Source organism: Thalia democratica, chromosome 1, assembly GCF_965202585.1.
Source record: "Thalia democratica chromosome 1, ktThaDemo2.hap1.1, whole genome shotgun sequence".
Lineage (NCBI taxonomy): Eukaryota > Metazoa > Chordata > Thaliacea > Salpida > Salpidae > Thalia > Thalia democratica.
Window position 1 is genome coordinate 68308292 of NC_139165.1, and position 22142 is coordinate 68330433.

A 22142-nucleotide genomic window follows, 5' to 3' on the forward strand; every position below is an offset into this window, starting at 1 on the left:
AATCTTTTTATGTTGAAGTTTTCTATTGATTCGTTTTAAATAAAAGATATCTAGATTTTTATAATTTTTCATTGAAAAAAGGCATTTTTTTAACAATAGCAATTTAAATAGCAATGCTTGTTTAAAAATTTATGACACAATTATTCCTTAAAAAAAACATGTTCGAAGTATAGCACTTCATGTAGCAACTCAAAAAGCTAAAACTTTTTTTATAAAATGTAGATTTTAAAAATAAGTTTTAGCTTTTTTCAGACAAAAAATATTTTATTACAGTCTCGGTATAAAGGGCCACATAATCACTTCAAGTGAATCAACTTTTAATTGAATTTGTTAACAACTTCCTGGTTCTAACAGAATGAAAATTAAATTTATCACTTAACTGAAGTTAATTTACACTCATATTTAAAAACTTTGAATATTAAGTACAACAATATAATACATTTTAAAGCAAAAACAAAATAAACGTAATATCAGAGAAGCATAGTATTTTTTATTACACTGACAGTTAAAGCTGAATTTAAATTTGTTTGAGAATCAAAAAAATTATTACAACAATAACAACAACAACAACAAAAATATAGTAAAATAAAAGCTAATTCTTAAAAAAATTATGTTAAATATTCATATTTCAGAAGTTAGACTACAAAATAATTAAACGTAAAAAATTAATTAAATCTAACAATAGATTGAAACTTTTACAAATACTTATGATTACTTTTAGTAATTAAACCTCTCAATAAATGTAAGAATAAGATTGAAAATGAATTAATTTAACAAAAGTCATAAAAGTTAATACATAATGAAACTTGTATTTGAAGTAATTAAATAAGTTATATTTACTTGTATATACTGAACATTGAATATTTACAACATTTTGTAGAAAACAAATTTGATGAAAAAATTTAACATAATTTATTCAACATTTATTTAGTCAAACAAACATTTTACAAAATTATTAAATTAAACAAAATATCATAACCTATAAAAAATATATAAACATCTCAAAGGTTTTATTTTTAAGCATAATTCTAAATACACTTTGTTCACCTTTATAACTTAATAATTTTCACAAAATTATTGAGATGAGCTTTAAACATGAAAATAGTTTTTTAAGTAGATTTTTCACAAAATCATATCAACAAACACTTTATAACAGATCATATTACGATTTTGTGCTTTGTCACTTAAATCTACTAACAAACAAAAGTTTAACGCTTGAGCAAAAGTACTCAAATTTAACAAAGTTTAGGAGCTAATAGAAATGCTTTAACTTTAGTATAAATTATACTTAGTAATTTTAGTTATTTATAATGTTTTGATACTAAACTCTCTTTTCATGATTAAAATGTGCGATAAAAAAAAGATTTTGAAATTTTTAGGAAATAAACAAACTTATCAAAATAACAAATCTACAAAGTTGTTAATACTAAAAAGCAATTTTTGTACAGGAAACATAGTTAAAAATTTGATAAACTAAAATTACAAACCACATAATTAAATCATTTAATATAATATATTTTTAATAGTTTTTAAAAAACTTTGTTTCCCTTAAGACAAACTCTAGAGAAAGTTAAAAGTTGGATTTTTCTTAATTCAAAAATAAAATCACATTGAGAGTTTGAAGGTTGTAATAAACTAGCATAACTTTATTTAACAAAGTGTCTAACTTTTAAATTTAAGAAAAAAAAGTTAATTAACAAAAGTTAATACATAATTGATTTTTTTTTTAATTACTTTAACCTTTGAGGGCATCTAAATTGGGAAGCTGTAATTTCATGGTAGCACAAACCCATTTTGCCATGTCAATTTGAGTAACTGAGACGTTTTTGGCAAAGTCCAAGGTGATAAGCTCTTTGAGTGTTGCACGGTCTTTTGTTTTTTTCTCCAAGCACCTTTCAACGAAATAGCAAAATTCACTGCTGAAATGCTTTTGTGGTAGCTTTGGTGATTCCTGTTAGTAAAGTGTGTATTTTTTTCCGTAAAATAAATTCTGGTTTTTGTAATTGTTAGAGATGAAATAAAGGTGTACAGTAACCTCTCGGATCTTTATGCACTCATGACGTTACGCACTCTCGTTTAGTTACGCATTTCAGAATTCTATAAAATTCAGAAAATAAAAATTTTAATTTTTTTTAATATAGCACAAACTAGGTTTAATGTATATTATAAAATTAAAATATGTTTTTGAATGCTAACACACCTCTCTATATCTTTAGACTTTGTAAATTTATGTTCCTTGACTAATTGATAAACATTTAGTTATACCTCAGTATATCAGAAATTTTGTAAACAATAAGAAAATCGAAATTCTGAAATAAACATGACTGTTTTTAATAATGAAAGTAATAATGAAATAATTAGAGTTTAAAACACAAAGAAATAATACAGCAGTCTTGCATTATATATTAATAAACACCATTTTATAATTGTAAAGAAATGCTTGATTATAAATTGAATTTGCTAAGTAGAATAGAATATAAATGTCACATATAAATAAAGATAATTTCTACTTATTATTAAATTAGTAAAATTATTTCTACTCGTATTATTATTTTATAGAAATTCAAATCCTTTTTTCAATATATGTATAGTTTTATCTGTTGTTTTCATATTTATAAATAATGTAAACAAATTGTTAAAAGTGGGAAAGTGCCCAGTCTGCTTTTAACTAGAAGCAATATTAAAGAACAGCCATTTTAGTGAATATATTTGGTACCTCTCGTTTCTTTACGATCTCACATATCTTGACGCACTTTTTCTGTGGACACAATGTGCGTAAATAAGCGAGAGGTTACTGTACTTGGTATTTTCAAAGTTAGTTATATGGATTTATTTGGAATAATAATTTAATGTTTTTAAATAAATCTAAGATTATTGTTAAAATGCAAAAATTACCAATATTAAATAGCTGTTCAAAATAAATAATAAATAATTTTTTCGTTAAAAGTGTGAAATTAAATTCATTAAATAAATAAATAAATAAATAGATTATTAAAATGCAAAAAAAAATTAGAGAATTAAGATATGAAATTAATTTAGTGTTTGTTCAAAGACTAGTATTTTAAATTTATGAATGCTACGGAATTTATAATTTTCATACATCAACTTTTTCAACTACCTTTTATATTTCCCTCCCTAAATAAATAATTTTTTAAAAACATTGGTCCATCACATTAGGAAATTGTACTATAATTCAAAGTTTTTACAAAAATTAAAAAAAAAACACTATAATTGTTATTTAAAATAAGTTATCATTAGTAATTTTAATATTTATTACCAAAATCTAGTAAACTTAAATATTAAGGAAGAAACAAACTGAAAATTTATTAATCAATTTGAAGACCACATAAGGTATTTCAAGTATCTTTATATATTTTTAGCATCAACTATAGTTATAGTTTTGAATAAAAATGGTTAAAATAATTTAGTATTGTAATAAAAATTTAACCAAAAGAAATTAAATAAAACTAATTAAAGTTTAATTATCAGGGTTGCCACTTGTTTTTTTTTAAAATTATTCTATGTTTTTAAAAGTACACATTTTTGGGTCTATTTTTAGTTTAAAGTGAAGTTTAAGGTAAGAAACTGTGTAAAATAGTATAAAAACATTGAAAAGATACTGTAAAGCTACTTTAAATATTCTTTTTAATAAAAAAATTTGATGATGACAAAAAAATTTTTATTTATATGCTATATTTTTTGAGTCATATTGAAATTTTACAACTGAACTTGTGAAAATTGTTAAAATTCCAGGTTTTTCCAGGTTTTTTTTTGCCTTAATTGTCAAATTCCAGGTTTTTCAAGGTTTTTCCAGGTAAAGTGGCAACCCTGTAACTATGGAAATCTTTTTTATATACTGGCATTTTTTTGATATATATTTTTAGACTAAAACTTAAAGACATTTAATAATATTGTGATAATCTGATTATAATGTCTTAATAGTTTAAACTAGTGGTCTATTGGATCTAATTGCCGGATCCAACCATAGCTTGCCAAGGTCTAGATCCAACCAGGTTTTAAAATTTCTTTTATTTCGTCTTGATCTCAATTTAAAAATAAGGTCCTATCTGCTTCAGGTCTGATCTCAATTTAGATTTAATATTCAGATCTGGCTGGGCTAAATTTAAATATTAGTTTGGTCAGATCTAGTTGGATCCCGACCTGGCAAGCTATACCCAGATCTAGCTGGATCTGGAAATTGGTACCAGTAGACTATGAGTTAAGACCAGGAATTCCGAAAATAGACCAAATGGTCCCCTTGGTGACCATTACACAATTTCAGGGGGCCATAATCAGCAAAGGAGCCAAAGAGAGGGCCATGAGGTCATAATTTGAAACTTACACTAGATATTCTTAAGTTGATGATGAAGAGCAAAAAAAGATCTTAGGTGTTTTTAATCATAGTTTTTTGGGAAAATCTTGTCGGAGGGGACATAGCTTTTTTTTTTTAAAGGGGGCAATTAAAAAAAACAAATTGGGAAATCCTGGCTTAGACCTTACAACAAGTATACTGAAATTCATTGATGAGATTTAAATATTTGAATCTTATTATTTTATCTATTTATTTACATTCTCTATGGTTAAGTTATTCTCACCTCTTTAACTATAAATTCCAATAACTCAAAAATTGCAAGGGATTTAATTTGAAGACTAGCTATTGCGCGATTGTTTTCCATTAAAAGCTCAATCTGTTGAGATGTTAGAGGAATAGGATACCTTCCAATTGCCATTTCGACTAAAGAAAGTCCAAGAGACCATAGATCTGAAAGAACTGAATAATTGTTACCTTCTAAACGCTCTGGGGCCATGTATGATCTAGTACCCACAAATGAATTAGCTTGTGAATCAATAAGCTGTCCACTTACACCAAAGTCACAGAGTTTAATATCCCCTGAAGAGTTAACAAGAATATTAGATGGTTTTACATCTCTATGGATAATTCTATGTTTCTCACGCAGGTACTGTAACCCAATTAAAACTGATTTTGTTACAATACTCAAAATTTTTTCAGGAATACGATGAGCATTTTTCATAACTAGATCTAATGAGCCGGCATCCATATGTTCCATACATATGTTAATATCACCATCACTAAAATAAGTTCCATAATAACCAACAATGTATGGACTAGAGCAGTCATGCAAAACTTCAAGCTCACGCTTTATTTGACTAAAAATTGCTGGTTTTACCTCAACATGAATTAGTTTTTGCGCCATAATAGTATTTGAAGGTTTGTGGCGAACCAGATAAACAATACCAAAATTTCCAGCACCAAGTTCACCTTCTCTAACAAAATCTTTTTTGTCAGCATTTTCCATAAGACCTATTTTTTGTTTCTGCTTAATAAAACAGTCAAGCCTTTGTCTTTGCTCATCATCAATAGTAACATTGTTCATCATCTGCTCAATTGGAGCTGGCTTACCAGCACCTGGTAAAACCATCCCGGCTGGCTTCATGCGAGGCATTGTGTTTGTTTAAATATATAAACTCTGAGTTTTGCTATTAGTTTTTAGCAAAAAAAAAACTTATCAAAATAAACACACTAAATTTTGAAATATAGCAAAAATTTTGTGGTTGTTAAACAAAAAGTCACACTTTAAAAGGAGAAAAGTTTTTATTTATTTCTTGTAAAATTACATCAAATTATTTTAGAAGTTTGTACTTAAACATATTGGCTAATAAAAGAAAAACTTTTAAAAGAGTTGTAATGTTTTTTTTTCCCAGGTTTATGAATTTCTTCCAGGTTTCTACAAGTTCAAGTTTTTTTATCCGTTTATAGTCTATAATTAAATTTAAGGTAAAAAACTGTTTTAAATTATATATAATTTTTTAAAGTAAACTTTAATACTACTTCAAAAGTGTTTATAATAAATAAATTTTAATGATACAAAAAAAAGTTGTATACAATAGATTTTTTGTATCAAAAAACAAAATTTTGTCACTTTAATTTTTGAAAACTGTTTAAAATTTCAGGTTTTTTAGTGATTTTTTTCAAAAATTCAGGTATAATCAGGTTTTTATCAAAATATTTCAAATAAAGAGTTCTCAAGGTTTCTATATTTTTTGACTATCCTATTTTATTTACAGGTTGAACTCTCAGGTATACAAACAAGCTTAAGAATACAACTAAGTAATTTAAAGATTTGTTTGTACACTAAAATGTACTTCTAATGTAGCTTTAAGGATATAAAATAAGCCTATCTTAATTTACTTAACTTTGTAAACCAATTTTGATCTGATTGTGAATAAAACTATACAATAAATTTTGCCATTGTTTTTTACTATATCAATTGTACATTTTTTGTTGCAGATTTTAAAGTAAAACTTATTGATTACGCCTGTTAAACTTTTACATATCCTTATATATATAGGAATTTTAAACAAAAGGCTATAAACTTTTTATCAGAGTGTAGTGAGAGAGCAAGAGTAATTTTGAATAGTTAAATTGTTGTTACATCATAAATAATGTACTGATTGACTTTTAATTTAGACACTGTAAAATAAAGGTTTTTAATGGTAAGTATAAGAATTTTTTAAACTAAATAAATAGCAATAGTCATTTTGTCACTGGACAAAATCAGATAAACCATTTTAACACAAACAATTCTTTATTAAAACATTTCAAAATTTGAAGACATATCAATAAACTTACAGTTATGAACACCTTGTTATTTTTCTAACTAATGTAATTGAAACTTTACAGCCATCTGAATTTTACCTTTAAAAAACACCTATATTTGCCTTTTAATAGTATAGGCCATTAACCAAAGCACTCAAACACAAATAATTCTTAATAAAAACAGTTCAAATTTTGCAGACATGTTTTTAAATGTACAGTTATTAAACTTTTTTTTCATTGTACTAACTAACGTTTTAAAAACTACAAGACAGTCTGAACTTTACCTTAAAAAAAACACCTTTATCTGTTCAGTTTGATTGTGTCCTGTAAAAATACCAACTATGTTTTCAATAACTTTGGAAATAATTTTTAGCTAAAAACTTTTTTTTACTCATAATTGTCATAATTACTGAGTGGAGCAACTTCAAAAATTTGAATAGATAAGGGAAAAATTTAGATAGAAAGAAAAAAATTCATTAAGGTTTAGTTGTGAATAGAACTCTACTCCAATCACAAGTACAAACAAGAATCACCATACATTTTATAACATTTTTTTAGCAGTTTTAATCAAAACAACAAAAAAACTTGAGATCAATGAAAAATCAACATTATTATTAATCAATTGTTTTTTTTAAAGTGTTATTATTTAAATAAACTCAATACAAAATTATTTTCAAAGGAAAAAAAAATTATGTGCACTCTTTTTTATACCCATTTCTGCCAACATTGACTATGGAAACCAACATCCTTCCCTTAGATTTCAATTTTTACTGTCATGTACGTTCACATTTTTCTTGTTGCTCTTTTTACAAAAACAACCACGAAACATGCAATACATAGTTCCATAATAACATAAAAAGGGAGAAGTGGTAAACATGCTTTGAAAATAAATAAAGCAATTATATCATATCAATACAATAATTTATATTGATTACAATATTGTAAAAAAAATTGATTAAATATTTTAGTTTTTAACATCTAAATTTAATTCTTACTATGTATTATATAGCTTGTTTAAAACAAAGTATCTTTTTAGATTAAACATATTATGCTTAAAATAATAATTTTTTGCCTAAAGTAATGTTCAAAAAAGAAATGGTTTACAATATAATTTCAGTTTGATAAAAATGGTGCGACATCATTCTAGGTAATTACCAATTTCTGAACTAGTTAAAGATGAAAAGAGACAAAACCAGCTTTTAAAACAAGAAACCACGTTTAATCCTTTACACTTAGTGTTATTTTTTTGTCAACTAAATAGTCAACGGCTGCCTAAATTCATTTCGGTTATATGAACGAATAAGACACACAATTTTCATTTCTAGCCTATTGTTGGGTGTTAAGAAAGCTTTAACTGCTTTACTGAGCACAAAAAAACAGCTTTAGAATAGATCATTTTCCTATAAACTAAGATATTCAACAATTAATAAAAGTTTAAAAAAGAATAAGGAAGCATTTAACATTATTAAGCAATTAAATTTCTATACTCAATGATTTGCATTAATTTAGTTAAAAGAAACTTTTCATTATAAAGAATATAGTTTAATGAACAAGAAAAAAAAGCACTCAAAATAGTTGGTCTTAGGACTTGGTCCACAAAGAACCTTTTGGTTATCGAGTCGCACACCACGGATTAAGGTCTTTTCCAGGACCTTTATAACTTTAAAATAATTAAGAAAAGTAGTAGTATAATCATCAACATTTGTAGATTGCACAAGTTTTTAAGAAAACTGTTCAAAAACTGTAAGCACTCATTATTTTTATTTAAGTTTTCTGTTGCGTTACTTTTATTAGATTTTAATTAATAACTAAATAAATTTTCAAGGATACAATAAATGTTAGTAAGAGTACTTTAGAGAATAATGTATACTTTTACAGTATTATTTAATTTCTAACTTTAAAGTCATTTTATTTAAGTAAAAATTATTTTTTCTTTATAATTTTCAAAAATGAATTCAAAGTAACTATAAAATACCTTTTAATTTATAAAAACACAACCTACTTATTTCGGGTTACATGACAATTCAAATTCGGACAACTCAAGTTCCGACAACTCAAATTATTAAAAAATACTTAAAAGACTATATCTCAATAAGTAATACAATTTTTTTTTTAATAAAAAATGCATATGTAGAAATTACTAATATTTACAAACCACTTTTTCTCTTTTTTGCAAAATCTTAACTATTTTTTAACGAGCATAAAGTTAATTTTATAGGCAAATTTATAAATTTTTCAAAAAACATAAAACTTTAATGTCAATTATTTTCCTTATCTTAAAAGCTACCTAAAAAACTTTTTTTTTATTTTACAGAACGCACCTTTGTCTTTAATTTAAAAAAAAATAGGTTTGGGGTTTGAATTATTTCATGGGGTCCCTCCAAAAATATTTTTTTTTATTATGGTATTACAACCAAAAATAAATATTTTTATATTTTGTTTTTCATTTTAATATTTGTTTCAATATTAAAAAAATAAAAAATTAAATAAAAAAATATTTATTTTTGGTTCTATTACCATAATAATAATAATAAAAAAAACCTTTATTTTTGAAGGGACCCCATGAAATAAAGTTGTTTTAAACTTTAATTATTTTAGTTTAATTATATTTGTTGTAATTCACATCCTTATTATTTTTTTTTTTCCTTTTATCATTTTTTTATCTAGGAAATGGCCAAGGCTAATGATAGTGTAATATACATCATTTTGCTTTAAGGCCAAATCGTAAAAGATATTAACATTATTTATAAAATAAACATCTAGGAGTTTAAATAACATGCAAACTAAGGGAAAAAAAAAAAATAAAATAAAAAATATTTATTTTTGGTTGTAATACCATAATAATGAAAAAAAAAAAAACCTTTATTTTTGGAGGGACCCCATGAAATAATTCAAACCCCAAACCAAATTTTTTTTTTAATTAAAGACAAAGGTGCGTTCTCTAAAATAAAAATAAAAATTTTTTGATAGCTTTTAAGATAAGGATAATAATTGACATTAAAGTTTTATGTTTTTTGAAAAATTTATAAATTTATCTATAAAATCAACTTTATGGTCGTTATTTTTTAAGATATTTTTCTATTACTAAAAATAAGTATGTTTTTTACTTTATTTAAGCCATATCTTAAAAAATATTTAATGTTTTCTAAAAAGAAAAAATGGCTTGTAGATATTTATATGACCTACATATGTATTTTTTATATTTACAAAAATACATTACTTTTTTATTTGTGGTCCTTTCAATTCTTTTTAAAGAATTTGAGTTGTCGGAATTTGAATTGTCCGAATTTGAATAATCGTATACCCTTATTTTGAACGCTAAAACTTCTCAAAATAAACTTTTATATTCTTAATCTCACCAATTTGTGAATGCTAGAATTATGAATTATATCAAATAAATTAATCTATATTTCATTTTATATATATACTATAACTTAATGAAAAAGTAAGTTACAAAAAAAGTGTTATTATTAATATAAAGACAATTGTTGCTTTTTTACTATTTAAATAAGTAGGCAATTCCTAGTAGTTTACAAACTTACAAAAACTTTCTTACAACTTAAGCTTTTAGTATAGCTGTTAAATAAACTTTTAATAATAAAATGTTTTAGGCGATTTTCTAAAGTTAACTTACCGTACAGCTAGCTTTACAAAAGTAGTAAAAATTAAACGAAAAGTTAGAAAACAGCATAAATTAGTTTTGTCATAAAATAAATGACAAGAACTTCAATTTCAGTTCAAAATTTGTGTAAGTAACCGTCAGTTTACAGTTTATTAGTATAAGCCTTATAAAAAGTGAGCAGTAGATATTTTATAAATGTGAAAGAAAACCAATAAGTATAAAAATTGCAGGATTTCTTCATTGTTTTGTTTTAATTAAACTTAAAAAACAAAATAATTATTTAGAAAAGTTTCATTTAGTAAAAAAACTGAAAGTAAGTTTGATAAAATTTTCGTTCTCATTAAATAGTATTTTTAAAACAAACCATTAATATAACAACTTACAAAATCTCTGTTTTTTACAAACTAAATGCATTTAAAACTTTTATTTAACTTCTTGTAAAACTTTAATGTCAGCAAAATATTTTCAAAAACTAACTGCAATATGTTGGCTTGATTAGGTTATAAAGTCAGAAGACTAGCTACTAACAGTGAGTTACTAATTTTTTTTTCGTTTGTTTAAAATAATTTTGCTAGTAGTTTAGAGAAGTAAAAACTAATTTAAACTTTTATTAACTAAAAACACTTTATTTTTAAATCTCAGAGCTTAAGTCGTATAACAAGTTATATATATGATGTGAAAAATTAATTAGCCATTTGTTTTAATTTGAGTCCTAAATAATTACCTACTAAGAAGGATTTACAGAAAATTTAGTTTAAATACATTCTTTTTATGTTTATTTGTACTTTGTCGTAACAAAAAGCCCTTAAGTTTACTATATCTGTTCTTATTTTTCATTATTATTTTCATTCAACATATTTATTAAACTAAAAAGTTATTTGAATAAGGTTTTTAAATTTTGCTTGCTTTAATTAAATCAGGGGCTACTCTAGGCTTTTTTCGAGGGGTAGCACAGACTTCACTTCAATTTTTTCTCATTAGAAAATTAACAACTTGTAATAAAACATTTTAAAAAATCAAGTGAGTATTTACTGCTTTATTAATACTTGCTTCAAGTAATTAGTGATTTATTGAAATATGTATATTTTTCATTACTAATTAAGTTTTTGATTACAATTATTTTGGTTCCAAATTTATATTAATATAGTCAAATAAAAACTGCAGTTTTAATTGTTAACGATTTATAAAGTTTGGTAATTTTATATTTTAACTTTTCTTTAAACTTTGAAGTTTAAGTTCTTTTAGAGTTATTATTTTTTTTAATAAAACTACTGTTTGTAAAGTTTAAGTGTTTATTTTAAATACTAATAGTTGAAATTTCACTTTCTTAAAACTTAAAATAATAGCAGTATAAATTAGTATGATAATATTATTAAAAAATATAACAAAAATAATTTTTAGTCAGACGAAATATTAAATTAAACTATAAAACGTCTTTCTAAAAATGTCATGGTGACTTATTTGAAATGAAACGGTCAACAAAACTTTTAATTTGAATAAAAATAAAATACCAAAAACAAAGCATCATCCTAAAAAGAGTTTGGTAAACTTTCTGAATATAACCCAATTTTTGAATTTTATATTTAAAAATAAACTATGTGACAACTCAATATATTATTTCGTAGTTATTATTTCGTAGTTAAAAATCAGTAGTACTTATATTAAATATATAACATCGCGCAATATCATCTATTGATTACATAGCAGTAAAAGATGTGGTTTTATAAACTTACTTAGCCACAATAAACTACTCAATAAAAGTTAATAAAAAAATAAATAATAAAAAATAATTATAAACAAGAACAAACAACCTATTTACAATCTGTAAAATTACATTTAGGTTACAATATAAACCTAAAAAAATCAAACTACATTACAAATTATGAACAAAAATTTACGGGAGTACAGAAACAAAGCAATCAAAGTATTTATCTTTACAAAAAATACATTAAAAAAAAACTGCGGCTTCTAGTTTAGTTAAATTTTTTTTTTTCAAATTCAAACTATTTGAAATACGTTTTAGACGTAGTTATTTTTACATACCCGGATATTTACAAATTTTATGTTGTAAAATAGCTTTGTGGCTTAAACATTTTTGCAGAATGGTTTTTTAAATGTATTTTTCCCTAACTTTTACTATACTTATTTGTTTACTTAATTATTCTATTTTTGTTTTCCTATTTAATGTTTGTACATATGTTCTTTGCTTTTCTTTTAAATTATTAATTGCCTATTAACTATAACATCTACTAACGATTACATTGTGACTAGATAAAGTATAGACATTAAAAAAAATACTTATTGCTGTATAATTGACTGATGAGTGGCTCAAAAATGTTTAACAGACTCTGTTATCTACTAAACAATTTATAAACTAAAGCAAGTTTGTCGTACAGAAACATTTTCTTTATTATTAGTTAGGAAATTTCAACATGGTTAAAACACAAATAACATGGGCATGACGCTAAACATTTTTTAGGTGAAATTGTATTGTCTAGTTTATAATTAAAGCATTATATCAAGTTATTACATGCACATTGCACTAGCATTTTATTGAGTTCTAGCTGTTCGCATTTCATTTTGTTCTGATCAACTTTGATTTGATAATGAACACTTTAAAAGTCCGTAAGAATCTATTAGTCTATGTAAAGTATCTGAATCAAAAGCATTTTTAATAATTAATCTAAACCTTATTTTTAAACCTTTTTTCTTTTGAGGCTTTGCATAGGATCCAGAAAATAAGTCTAAAATCTTCACTAAATTAAATATGTTTAAAGTTTAAAACATAAACAATTTGCTTATAACTATAACAAACATAAATCCTTTCAAATGTCAACAACGCTCTTACCTTATTACAAATAAGGGGCGTTTCTAGACTTTTTTCTAAGGGAGCTCACAAATTTTTTTTGGTCTTAATTTGCCGCTTAAGTACGCATTTCTTAGGTATGCACTGCCAGTTAAGTACGCAATATTTAGCCGAAAAACTCAGTGTTTAAAATGCTTTTTCTGCTTAGAAATAAAAAATAAACACATAAGTAGTAATATAAAAAAATTATATTTTTTTATTTATCATACTGTATTTAGATTAGATAAATTAAAACTAAAAGAACCAGAAAAAAAGTTATGAACTTACAAATTTTGATTTAAATGTTAGTATAGATGGAGTTCTTACAATTTTTTCTTTTAAATTTTAAACTCTTTACATTTATATATTCGTTTATAGTAAAAATATTTTTTTCAAGTAATTTAATCTGTAAAAATTTAAATTTCACTAAAAAAATGCTTAGACTTATACAACTAAATTAAAAATCTTTTACTTATAATTAAATGTTTGCCTGATGGTGAAGGGATTCTAATAATGGTTTTGAAACCTCTCTGATTTGAAAATTTCAAAAAATCAAGAATTAACTTTGTGGCCAACAGATAAACAAAAATAAAATAACTTAAATAAAAATTCCATTAAATGATAAAAGAATAAATTGTCAGCTGGTGTACTGGTCTAAAGATGATTTTGAAAACTCTTTGAATTAAACTTTTCAAGGTTTGAAAGCTTCAAATAATATTATTATATACAATCAATTAAGTAAAATAAAACTTTATTTATTATATTGGACATTTTTTAAGTAAAATTGTACTTACTATTTGAAAAACAATACTTAATCAAAAGTTTTTTACACTAAGTAACAATTTATAATGGGAACTAAGAGCATCTTAGTAAAAAGTTTCCGAGAAAAAAAAAAAGCAAAGAAAATAAAACTTTTACCTATTATGACGTCTTTATTAAATTTTTATTCAAAATCTATCTCAGCTGGGCGAAAACGAGTATTTTTTGTTACGGAAGTTATAATCTTTTAGTGTAAAAAATTCAACATTCATTATTCAAAGTTTATTTAATAACTAAAACAAAGTCTATAAACGGGTGCACGACTATTCAAATTAGGACAACTAAAAATGTAATGTATATTTGTCAGAAATAAAAAATCATATGTAGGTCCTATTAATATCTATAAGTCATTTTTTTCTTTTGCAAAACATTAAATGTTTTTTGAGATATGGCTTAAATAAAAAAAAATATATAGTTATTTTTAGTAATTTTAAAAAATCTTAAAAAGTATTTATTATTTGCAAAAAATAAAAAGTGGCTTGTAGGTTTTAATAAGATCTACATATGCACTTTTATTTTTTTCAAAATTTTATTACTTTTTGAGATATAGTTTTTTAAATATTTTTTCAAGAATTTGAACTGTCGGAATTTGAGTTGTCATGTAACCCTATAAACAACGTTTTTAGTGATATTTTAAGAATCTTTTTTTCTTTTTTCTTTTCTTTTTTTTCAGGGGCTTCACAGGAAACAGGAAACCAGTCAAAACACGCCCCTGTTACAAATAAAGTTTCAAATATGTTTTAAAAACACTGTGTTTTTTTGTCGTATCTTACTATCTTAATAATCACTAGTAACTATTTATTGTTTTTTTTTAAAGCAGTTTATATAAAAAACATTCATTGTATACTTTTCTTATTTTAATACTTTACCGCATTCTATTTTAAGAAACTTTTAAAAATTTTTAAAGCTCTTAATAAACAGCTGCTTTCATCACAGTTTGTTAAACTATGAAAAATAACGGCACATAACAAGTTGCTTTTAAGTGTTTAAAATAAATACCCGAATAACTAAATCTAAAATAATAACCTAACTAAAATTTTAAGCATTAATACCCTATATTTATTTTACATTACTAATATTAATGGTAAATATTAAAAATTAAAGGAATAAAAATGATTGCATTTGACTTGAAAGTAGTTTAGTGATCAAAAAAAAGCCATAAAAGTTAAACTTTGTTCTCATGGGATGTTTTCAGGCGCACTAAACTTCATTCAATCATTTAAGCATTCAAATTTTAGGAAACTTTTCACTCTTAAAGCATCTTATTCTTTAAGGTTCCATCAACTTTAAGTAAAAAAAAATATAAGTAGTTGTTTTTATGTCTACTGATTTAGAATTTAAAAAAAGTTTTTATCTTTGATAGTTATTTCAAACCTTCATCACTTCCCAAAAAGATATTTGAAATCTTAGCAATTTATAAACAAAATGAAAAAAGTAAGAAATTTTTTAATAGTTTTTTTAGTGTAGTAAAAATCTTTTATGATATGTCAAAAAATGAAACATTTTCAATGTGTGCGTCAATTTAATCCCTTTTTATAATTACCATTTAACAAAAATTGTCCTGGACAAGACTTAAAAGGTATCCAAATGGTGCACAACTCAATAACCAAAGGGTATTTTTGTGCACCAGATCTTTGGGTGCTTTTTTATACGCTCAATAAACATTAATATAAATAAAAAGAAAATTAACACTTGTAAACTATTCATATTTTTTTAAGGGCATAGAGGGGGGGGGGGGTAAACACCCTTTTTTGGTTTTTGATCTTATTTTATAAAGTTTTTACTAAGCTAAAAAATGCTTTTTACCGATTTAAAAAATTCAGAATAGTTTTTGAGATATAGCCGGTCAAAGTTGGAGCCAACAATAGGTTCCTTATGGGAGGCGCAAACTAAAACGGCAAAAATAGACTATTTCACTAAAAATATATCTTCTCCTATGTTTTTTGAGATAACCACCTCAAACTTTTAGGAAATGTTCCTTGATATATTTAGAAAATTCTGTCGGAAGGAATTAAAAAAAAAAAAAGAATATTAAAAAAAAAACAAAAAAAAAATATTTTTTTTTTTTATTATAAATTTTTTATTTTTAAAAAACTCTGTTCCAACAGAATATTTCTAATTACTGCAAGGAACATTTCCTGAAAATTTGAGGTAGTTATGTCAAAAAACGTAGGAGGAGATAGATTTTTAGTGATTTCTAGTTATTTGCCGTTTTAGTTTGTGCCTCCCATAAGGATCCTATTGTTGCCCCTGACTTTGACCGGCTATATCTCAAAAATTATTTTGAATTTTTTAAATCTGTAAAAAGCATCTTGTAGCTTAGTAAAAACTATATAAAAAAAGATCAAAAACCAAAAAAGGGTGTTTACCCCCCTATGCCCTTGAGGGTTAAAAGGCATCAGACACAAAGAACTGTTTATATCAAAAAAAAAAATTCTAATTACAGTATCAAAATAGTAGATATGTTTAAGTTTTTCAGTATATCAAAAAATAAAATTATTTTTAAAGTATTTAAAGTTGTATCTAAGGGAGTAAAATATTAAATATCAATGGTAAAAGACTATTTTATTTTAGAAAATGTTTTAATCATAATCTATTAAAATATAAGTTGGGTAATTAACACTTAAAGTTTAATATTTAAACCATAAAATCACACAGCAATTATCAATAAGCTAGGTAGATATAGATATGTTGTGAATAAATTAAAAATATGTTTTTAAAGTTTTTGAAGTAGTTTTGTATCAATTATTAAGTCCCAAAATGTTTAACTTATGTGCTAAAATTTTAGATTAGTTTTAAAATACAAGCATTAGAAAATTATTACAACTAGGAAAGTAAATAGCATAGGGAATGGAGAATACAGCAGGTGGTAAGTACAGAAGAAAACACAACAGGAGCAAACCATATGAAAGAAAGCAAAAAGTTAGTGCTTAAATATGTTTTAAATGAATTACCTTTAGTAATTAAGCTAAAAAAATATTAAGAACAACTGGTTTTTGTAGTTCTATCAAACTAAGTGTCAATTAATATATTAACTTTTTGTTTTTCTAGATTTCTAGATTTTTGTTGCAGTGAATGTTTTATTTATTTTTCTATATATGTCAGCCATTGATTTTGATCTTAAAATGTTCAACTCTGAGCGTTTTCAAATCTGTTATATAGGAAATCCTTTAAGTGAAACATAAACTATTTTAAACTTTTATAACTTTAATATAATAAAAAAAGTCAATAAACAAGTGAACTGTTTAAATTTTTTCAAAAAAAGCCTATTTCCAAACATTTTTCAGCTTAATATTTTATTTTTGATATTAAGTTGTTTGGTATTTTAAAAATATAATATAAAGTACAACTATTAATGCTTAACATTGAAATAAACTAAGTTTTTTTTCACTCTACTCAGCTATTTTTACAAAAACTTGTCCACTAACTTAATCAAGTAGATTTTATAAAATAAAAATGATTAATCAAAAGTACTCTGTACTATAACAACCAAAATATGATATAGATTGAAATATTTAACACTATTTAGCCTTTTAAAAATTATCTTTATTTTCACAGCCTAATTTAGTCACAAGAATAGCAACTTCTGTCAAGAGTTGGTTTTGGAGTTCAAATGCAGAAGTAGAAAAAGTTAGTACAATTGATGCTGGAACTACTAGTAATCAGAATGGAGACAGTGCATCAGTTGATACAGTATATGAGGTTAGTTTTAGTATATGTATAAATTAAAGTTCTAAGAATTTGTTTTTTTAATGTTAATGATTTTAAACCTTTTTTTCTACTCAAGGGTGTTTAATTAAAAAGATCTAATTTCTAGTTTATGAAAAATTTAAACTTAAAGTTCAACAATTTTTATACTTTAATAATTTACTAAGTTATATCTAATAGTATAAGTATTTTAGTTTTCTACATAAATTCATGAACAAAAAAAGTTTTTTATTACGCACTTGAATTTATAGCTTTAGAATTTAGTTAATGCTGGTTTGAACTAGTTTTGAGAATAACAGGGTTGCCCAAAAAACCTGGAATCCTGAAAAAACCTGAGTTTAGAGAATTTAAAAAAAACCTCTAATTTCAAATAAAAAAGACATGGAAAACCCTGGAATTAAAAATAACTTCTATGTGTAAGAGTTATGGAATTTTTGTTAAATAAAAAATAAGATTAAAATAAAAAAATAATCTTATAAGTAAAAGAAAATTTTGTATCATAAATTTAAAAAAAAAACACATCAAGTATCTTTACAGTATCTTTTCAATGTTGCTTTACTATTTAAGATAGTTTTTTACCTTAAATACAATTTTAAAATAAATAAGACCATAAAAATTGACATTTAAAAACCTGGAAAAATTCAGAAAATCTTGAGAAAATTTATAAAATTCATTTGGCAACCCTGAAAGAATATTTCTAAAACTTTTATGAACTAACATGAAGGGATATAGTCTTCAGTTTTTAAAATATTATTAGTTAACATATTTTTTTACTAGGATGCTGTGCAAGTTCAAAAAATAGAAAATAAAAAAGATGAACTTAGTAAAATAGTCATTAGCACTGAAGAAAACATTAAAAGTAAGTATTTGTTTTATTTGTAACATTCTTTTTTGTTTTAGTACTATTTGTATCTGTTTCATGATTTTTTTTCTAAAGTTTTTCAAGTAAATATTTTATAACATCATGCATCAAAATATCATTTAAGATTATCTAGGTTTCTACTTAATTGTATGATAATCTTTTGAAAAAATAAATACTTAAATCTAGTAAAAAAAATTGAAAATTTTATATAGTCTTTGACTGACAAATTAAAAAAAATTAAGTAAATAGTTATATAATTTAACAAGAAAAAAAGGTTAGTTTATATTACAAAGATTATATAAGCTGTTTAACTTTTTAGTTATTGAAAATTAATTTAGAAAATAGCAAAGAATAAAATTATGTAATTTTAAATGAATAAAATAAGGTTATGTTTTAACTTTTCAGTCATTAGCAACTGTATTTTTGGATAAAAATGATAAAACTCTTTTGCAGTCATTGTAGCTTATAGTTACAAGGTTGCCAAAAATCCTTAAACCTGAAAAAACCTGGAGTTTGACATGTTAGGCTAAAAAACCTAGAAAACCTGGAATTAGAGAAAAAAATAACCTGAAATTTTAAACAATTTTAACATGTTATGTAATAAATTTCGATTTGACACAAAAATCTATCATTTAGATTAAAATTCTTTGTCATCATCAAAAGTTTTTTATTAAAAAACACTTTAAAAGTTACTCAACAGTATCTTTTCAATATTTAAATTAAGTTAACACAGTTTCTTACCTTAAACTTATCTTTAAACTAAAAATAGACCAAAAAAAGTACTTTTAAAAACCTAGAGAAAATTTGCCAAAAATATTTAGCAACCCTTTAGTTAATAATAAATAACTTTTTTAAGTTAATGAATGTGAATTAATTAATTATTCTGTTGAAACTGTTGAATATTTTATAGTAATTTTGAATGATATAAAAAGTAATATTTGTACATAATAATCATCTATAACTTGCTTTTGTCTGATAAAAAAGCAAACATTTTTTAAATAGAAAAAACAAAGGCAGTGCCAAAATTTTCATTGTCTCATGTTGAAAAGCCTCAAACAGACAAGGCAACTCCATCAAATGTTGAGCAAAATTCGCTGGTGAAACAATTGTGGAAAAACAAAGAAGTTGATTACTCACAGAGACCCAGTTTTAAAAAGCTTTATTCGCCCCAATTTGATCCTATGTCTGCAGCATTAAGTAGAAGTTCAATGAATGTTAGCACTTTATATCGTACAAATAATTATAGTACGTTTTAATTATTTAGAAATACAATAGTACTTCAAATCATGACTACTTATATATAATTTTATTATAGGATAACAAGAGTTTTTCTTACAAAATAAAAGTTAAAGGAAATATTTAAATGTACAATTTTGAATAACATACAGTGTAGTAGTTTTTTATAATGTAAAATTAAGTAACCAAATATTAAGTTACATTCTATATAGCTTTTTATTAATAAAACAATGTTCAAGTTTTTTTTAACTATTAAAATTATTAATTTATATTTTGTCTGAGTAATTACAAGCTTTATATTGATAGTAATTTCTTGAAAAGTGGTTTTAAATATTTTAGTTTCTTATTAACTCAAGTTTCTGAAAAAGTTTTTAGTAAAAATGCTTTAAAAAATATCCATTTATTAATGTCGTTAAATGGAAGTCTTTGAAAATCAAAGTAAATAGTAGATACATTTTAATTTAAGCGACAACAAACTTAAAATTATTTTTGAATTTTAGTTTAATAGTTTGCTTTAAGTTTTAGTAAAAATTTTTTTTCGACTCTTTATTTAAAATGTATAAACGATTTAATTACAATTGATATTAAAATGATATCTTTAAATATACTTATCTGAAAGTCTGTTGTTGGAATTGATACTAGACTTTTAATTTTGAATTTTTGTTTTAGTATCTTAAAATCTTATTTTAGTCTTATTTTAACAAGTTTTATTGAAAATATTTATGTATATGTGGTTAACACAGTTATTAGAGTAAATAATATTATTTTATAATTTATTTAATGCCCTTTATTTTGTTACTTTTATTCAAGTTTCTTGATAAATAAATTTGCATTTCGTTATTTTACAACTGATGAATTATTTTTAAAACTTAGTAGTTATTAATGATTTTAATGTTATAATTCGAAATGTATAAATGATGTTGTTATTATAAGTTAACCAAGCTTGTTGTTTGTTTTGCTTTTTTTCTCGACAGATAATTTCCTAAGTCAGTTTAATATTCATTAAATATAATATTAGTATTTAAGTTATTTCAACCGTAAAAAAAAGTTAATTGTTGAAAATAAAATTGATTCAGGGTTCACTACGCTCCCCAAGCAGAGTTAACTCTTCAATCACTCAGGAGAGTAACAACAGTTTGTACTATCCTGGAGCAACCAGATACATGGGCGCTAACTCATCGATGAACAATCTTTTTGATACATCATTTAACACCTCTAGCAGATATGCTGTATGTTTTTAATTTATGATATTTTCAATTAAGTGATTGTTTTTCTACTATTTATATGAGTATACAAAACAATCCTATTTTTTTGTGTTTAGAAGTTGCCAAGGGTACAGAAGGTTGTGGTTACTCCCAGCAAAAAGAGGAAGGTTTCGTTTGCTGAGTCTCATGAAACAACAACGACAACACCATTAAGCTCTACTGCCACTAAAATTTTGGAAGCTATGAGACAAATTACCACACCAATAAATGTGAATATTTTTTAGATTGTAACTGATAGATAATATTTTTTGTAGTTGATTATTTTTAATTTTTTTAACAATATTAAGGGATAATTCGTGGAGGTAGAGTGTTAAATTGAATGTCTAATTAAATTGTAATTTCAAAACTTTTATTTTATTTAATAGTTTTTAATACAGTTTTCAGGGTTCTCACACACTCAGGGAACTCAGGGAAACTTAGGGAAACTCTGGAAGACTCAGGGAAACTCACGGCAGTTTTGGTTTAAAAAAGAAAATCAGGGAAATTTTAAATTTTTTTAAAAATCTCAGGGAAAATTTGTTCAAGCTCTAGAATGAGATTTAGTTAATCAAGTATCAATATTTTGTTCAAAAAAGTTAATTTTATTTGTTTTTAAGTGCTTATTTAGAAAATTTTTAGCCTTGCGGCTAGTTCTTCAATATTCTTAGAATTTACATTGTAATTTTTTTATAAATAATACAATCTTTAAGGATTTGAAAAAACTCGGGAAACTCAGGGAAGTTTAAGGTTACTCAGGGAACTTTTGGTCACTCAGGGAAGATTTTTTGACCCAAAGAGTGGCAACCCTGAGTTTTACTCCAGTTCTGTCCTTAAAAATAATAATTGTATTGTTTTCTTTTGTTATCTAATATTTATTTCTAACTGTTTTGTAAATCAAACTTTTAAAGCAAATATATGAATTTATCTAGCCTTACTTACTATAATATTAAATAGAAAAGCAATATATTTGTTTATTGTGTTACTTTAAAAAAATCTGTTAAACAAAAAATCATGAAGCTATGTGTTAAAATAGTAAACAAATCTTAAATAATACATTTTAATAAAGTTAATGGGTACTATGTTTTTAATGACTGTAGCAGGGTTGCTACACACTTAAATATTCAAGATAATTTAGCATGTGAATTTATTCTTTCAATAATTTATTTTACAAACTAAGTTTCGGTCAA

At 24.1% G+C, this 22142-nt stretch overlaps 2 protein-coding genes across 6 annotated transcripts in view; one reads left to right on the forward strand and one right to left on the reverse strand.

Moving 5' to 3' along the window:
• Positions 1 to 1018: 1018 nt before the first annotated feature.
• Positions 1019 to 5486, reverse strand: LOC145847064 (dual specificity mitogen-activated protein kinase kinase 1-like). The gene is made up of 2 exons (XM_082953515.1): positions 4596 to 5486; positions 1019 to 1951 (listed from the first exon to the last, which is right to left on the reverse strand). Exons 1-2 carry the CDS (start codon positions 5463 to 5465, stop codon positions 1736 to 1738), a joined length of 1086 nt encoding a protein of 361 aa, XP_082809641.1. The 5' UTR covers positions 5466 to 5486; the 3' UTR covers positions 1019 to 1735.
• Positions 5487 to 16692: 11206 nt separating this feature from the next.
• LOC145849213 (uncharacterized) overlaps positions 16693 to 22142 on the forward strand; it is a 29476-nt gene continuing 24026 nt past the window's right edge. For 4 of the 5 annotated variants that reach the window (XM_082954338.1, XM_082954339.1, XM_082954341.1 and 1 more), the window contains exons 1-6: positions 16693 to 16827; positions 17464 to 17607; positions 18391 to 18472; positions 19478 to 19689; positions 20788 to 20940; positions 21033 to 21185. In XM_082954338.1, the coding sequence (XP_082810464.1) occupies positions 16756 to 16827; positions 17464 to 17607; positions 18391 to 18472; positions 19478 to 19689; positions 20788 to 20940; positions 21033 to 21185 (816 nt within the window). In that variant the 5' untranslated portion in view covers positions 16693 to 16755. The remainder of the gene's footprint in view (positions 16828 to 17463; positions 17608 to 18390; positions 18473 to 19477; positions 19690 to 20787; positions 20941 to 21032; positions 21186 to 22142) is intronic. The other variant, XM_082954340.1, reaches the window with a different exon arrangement.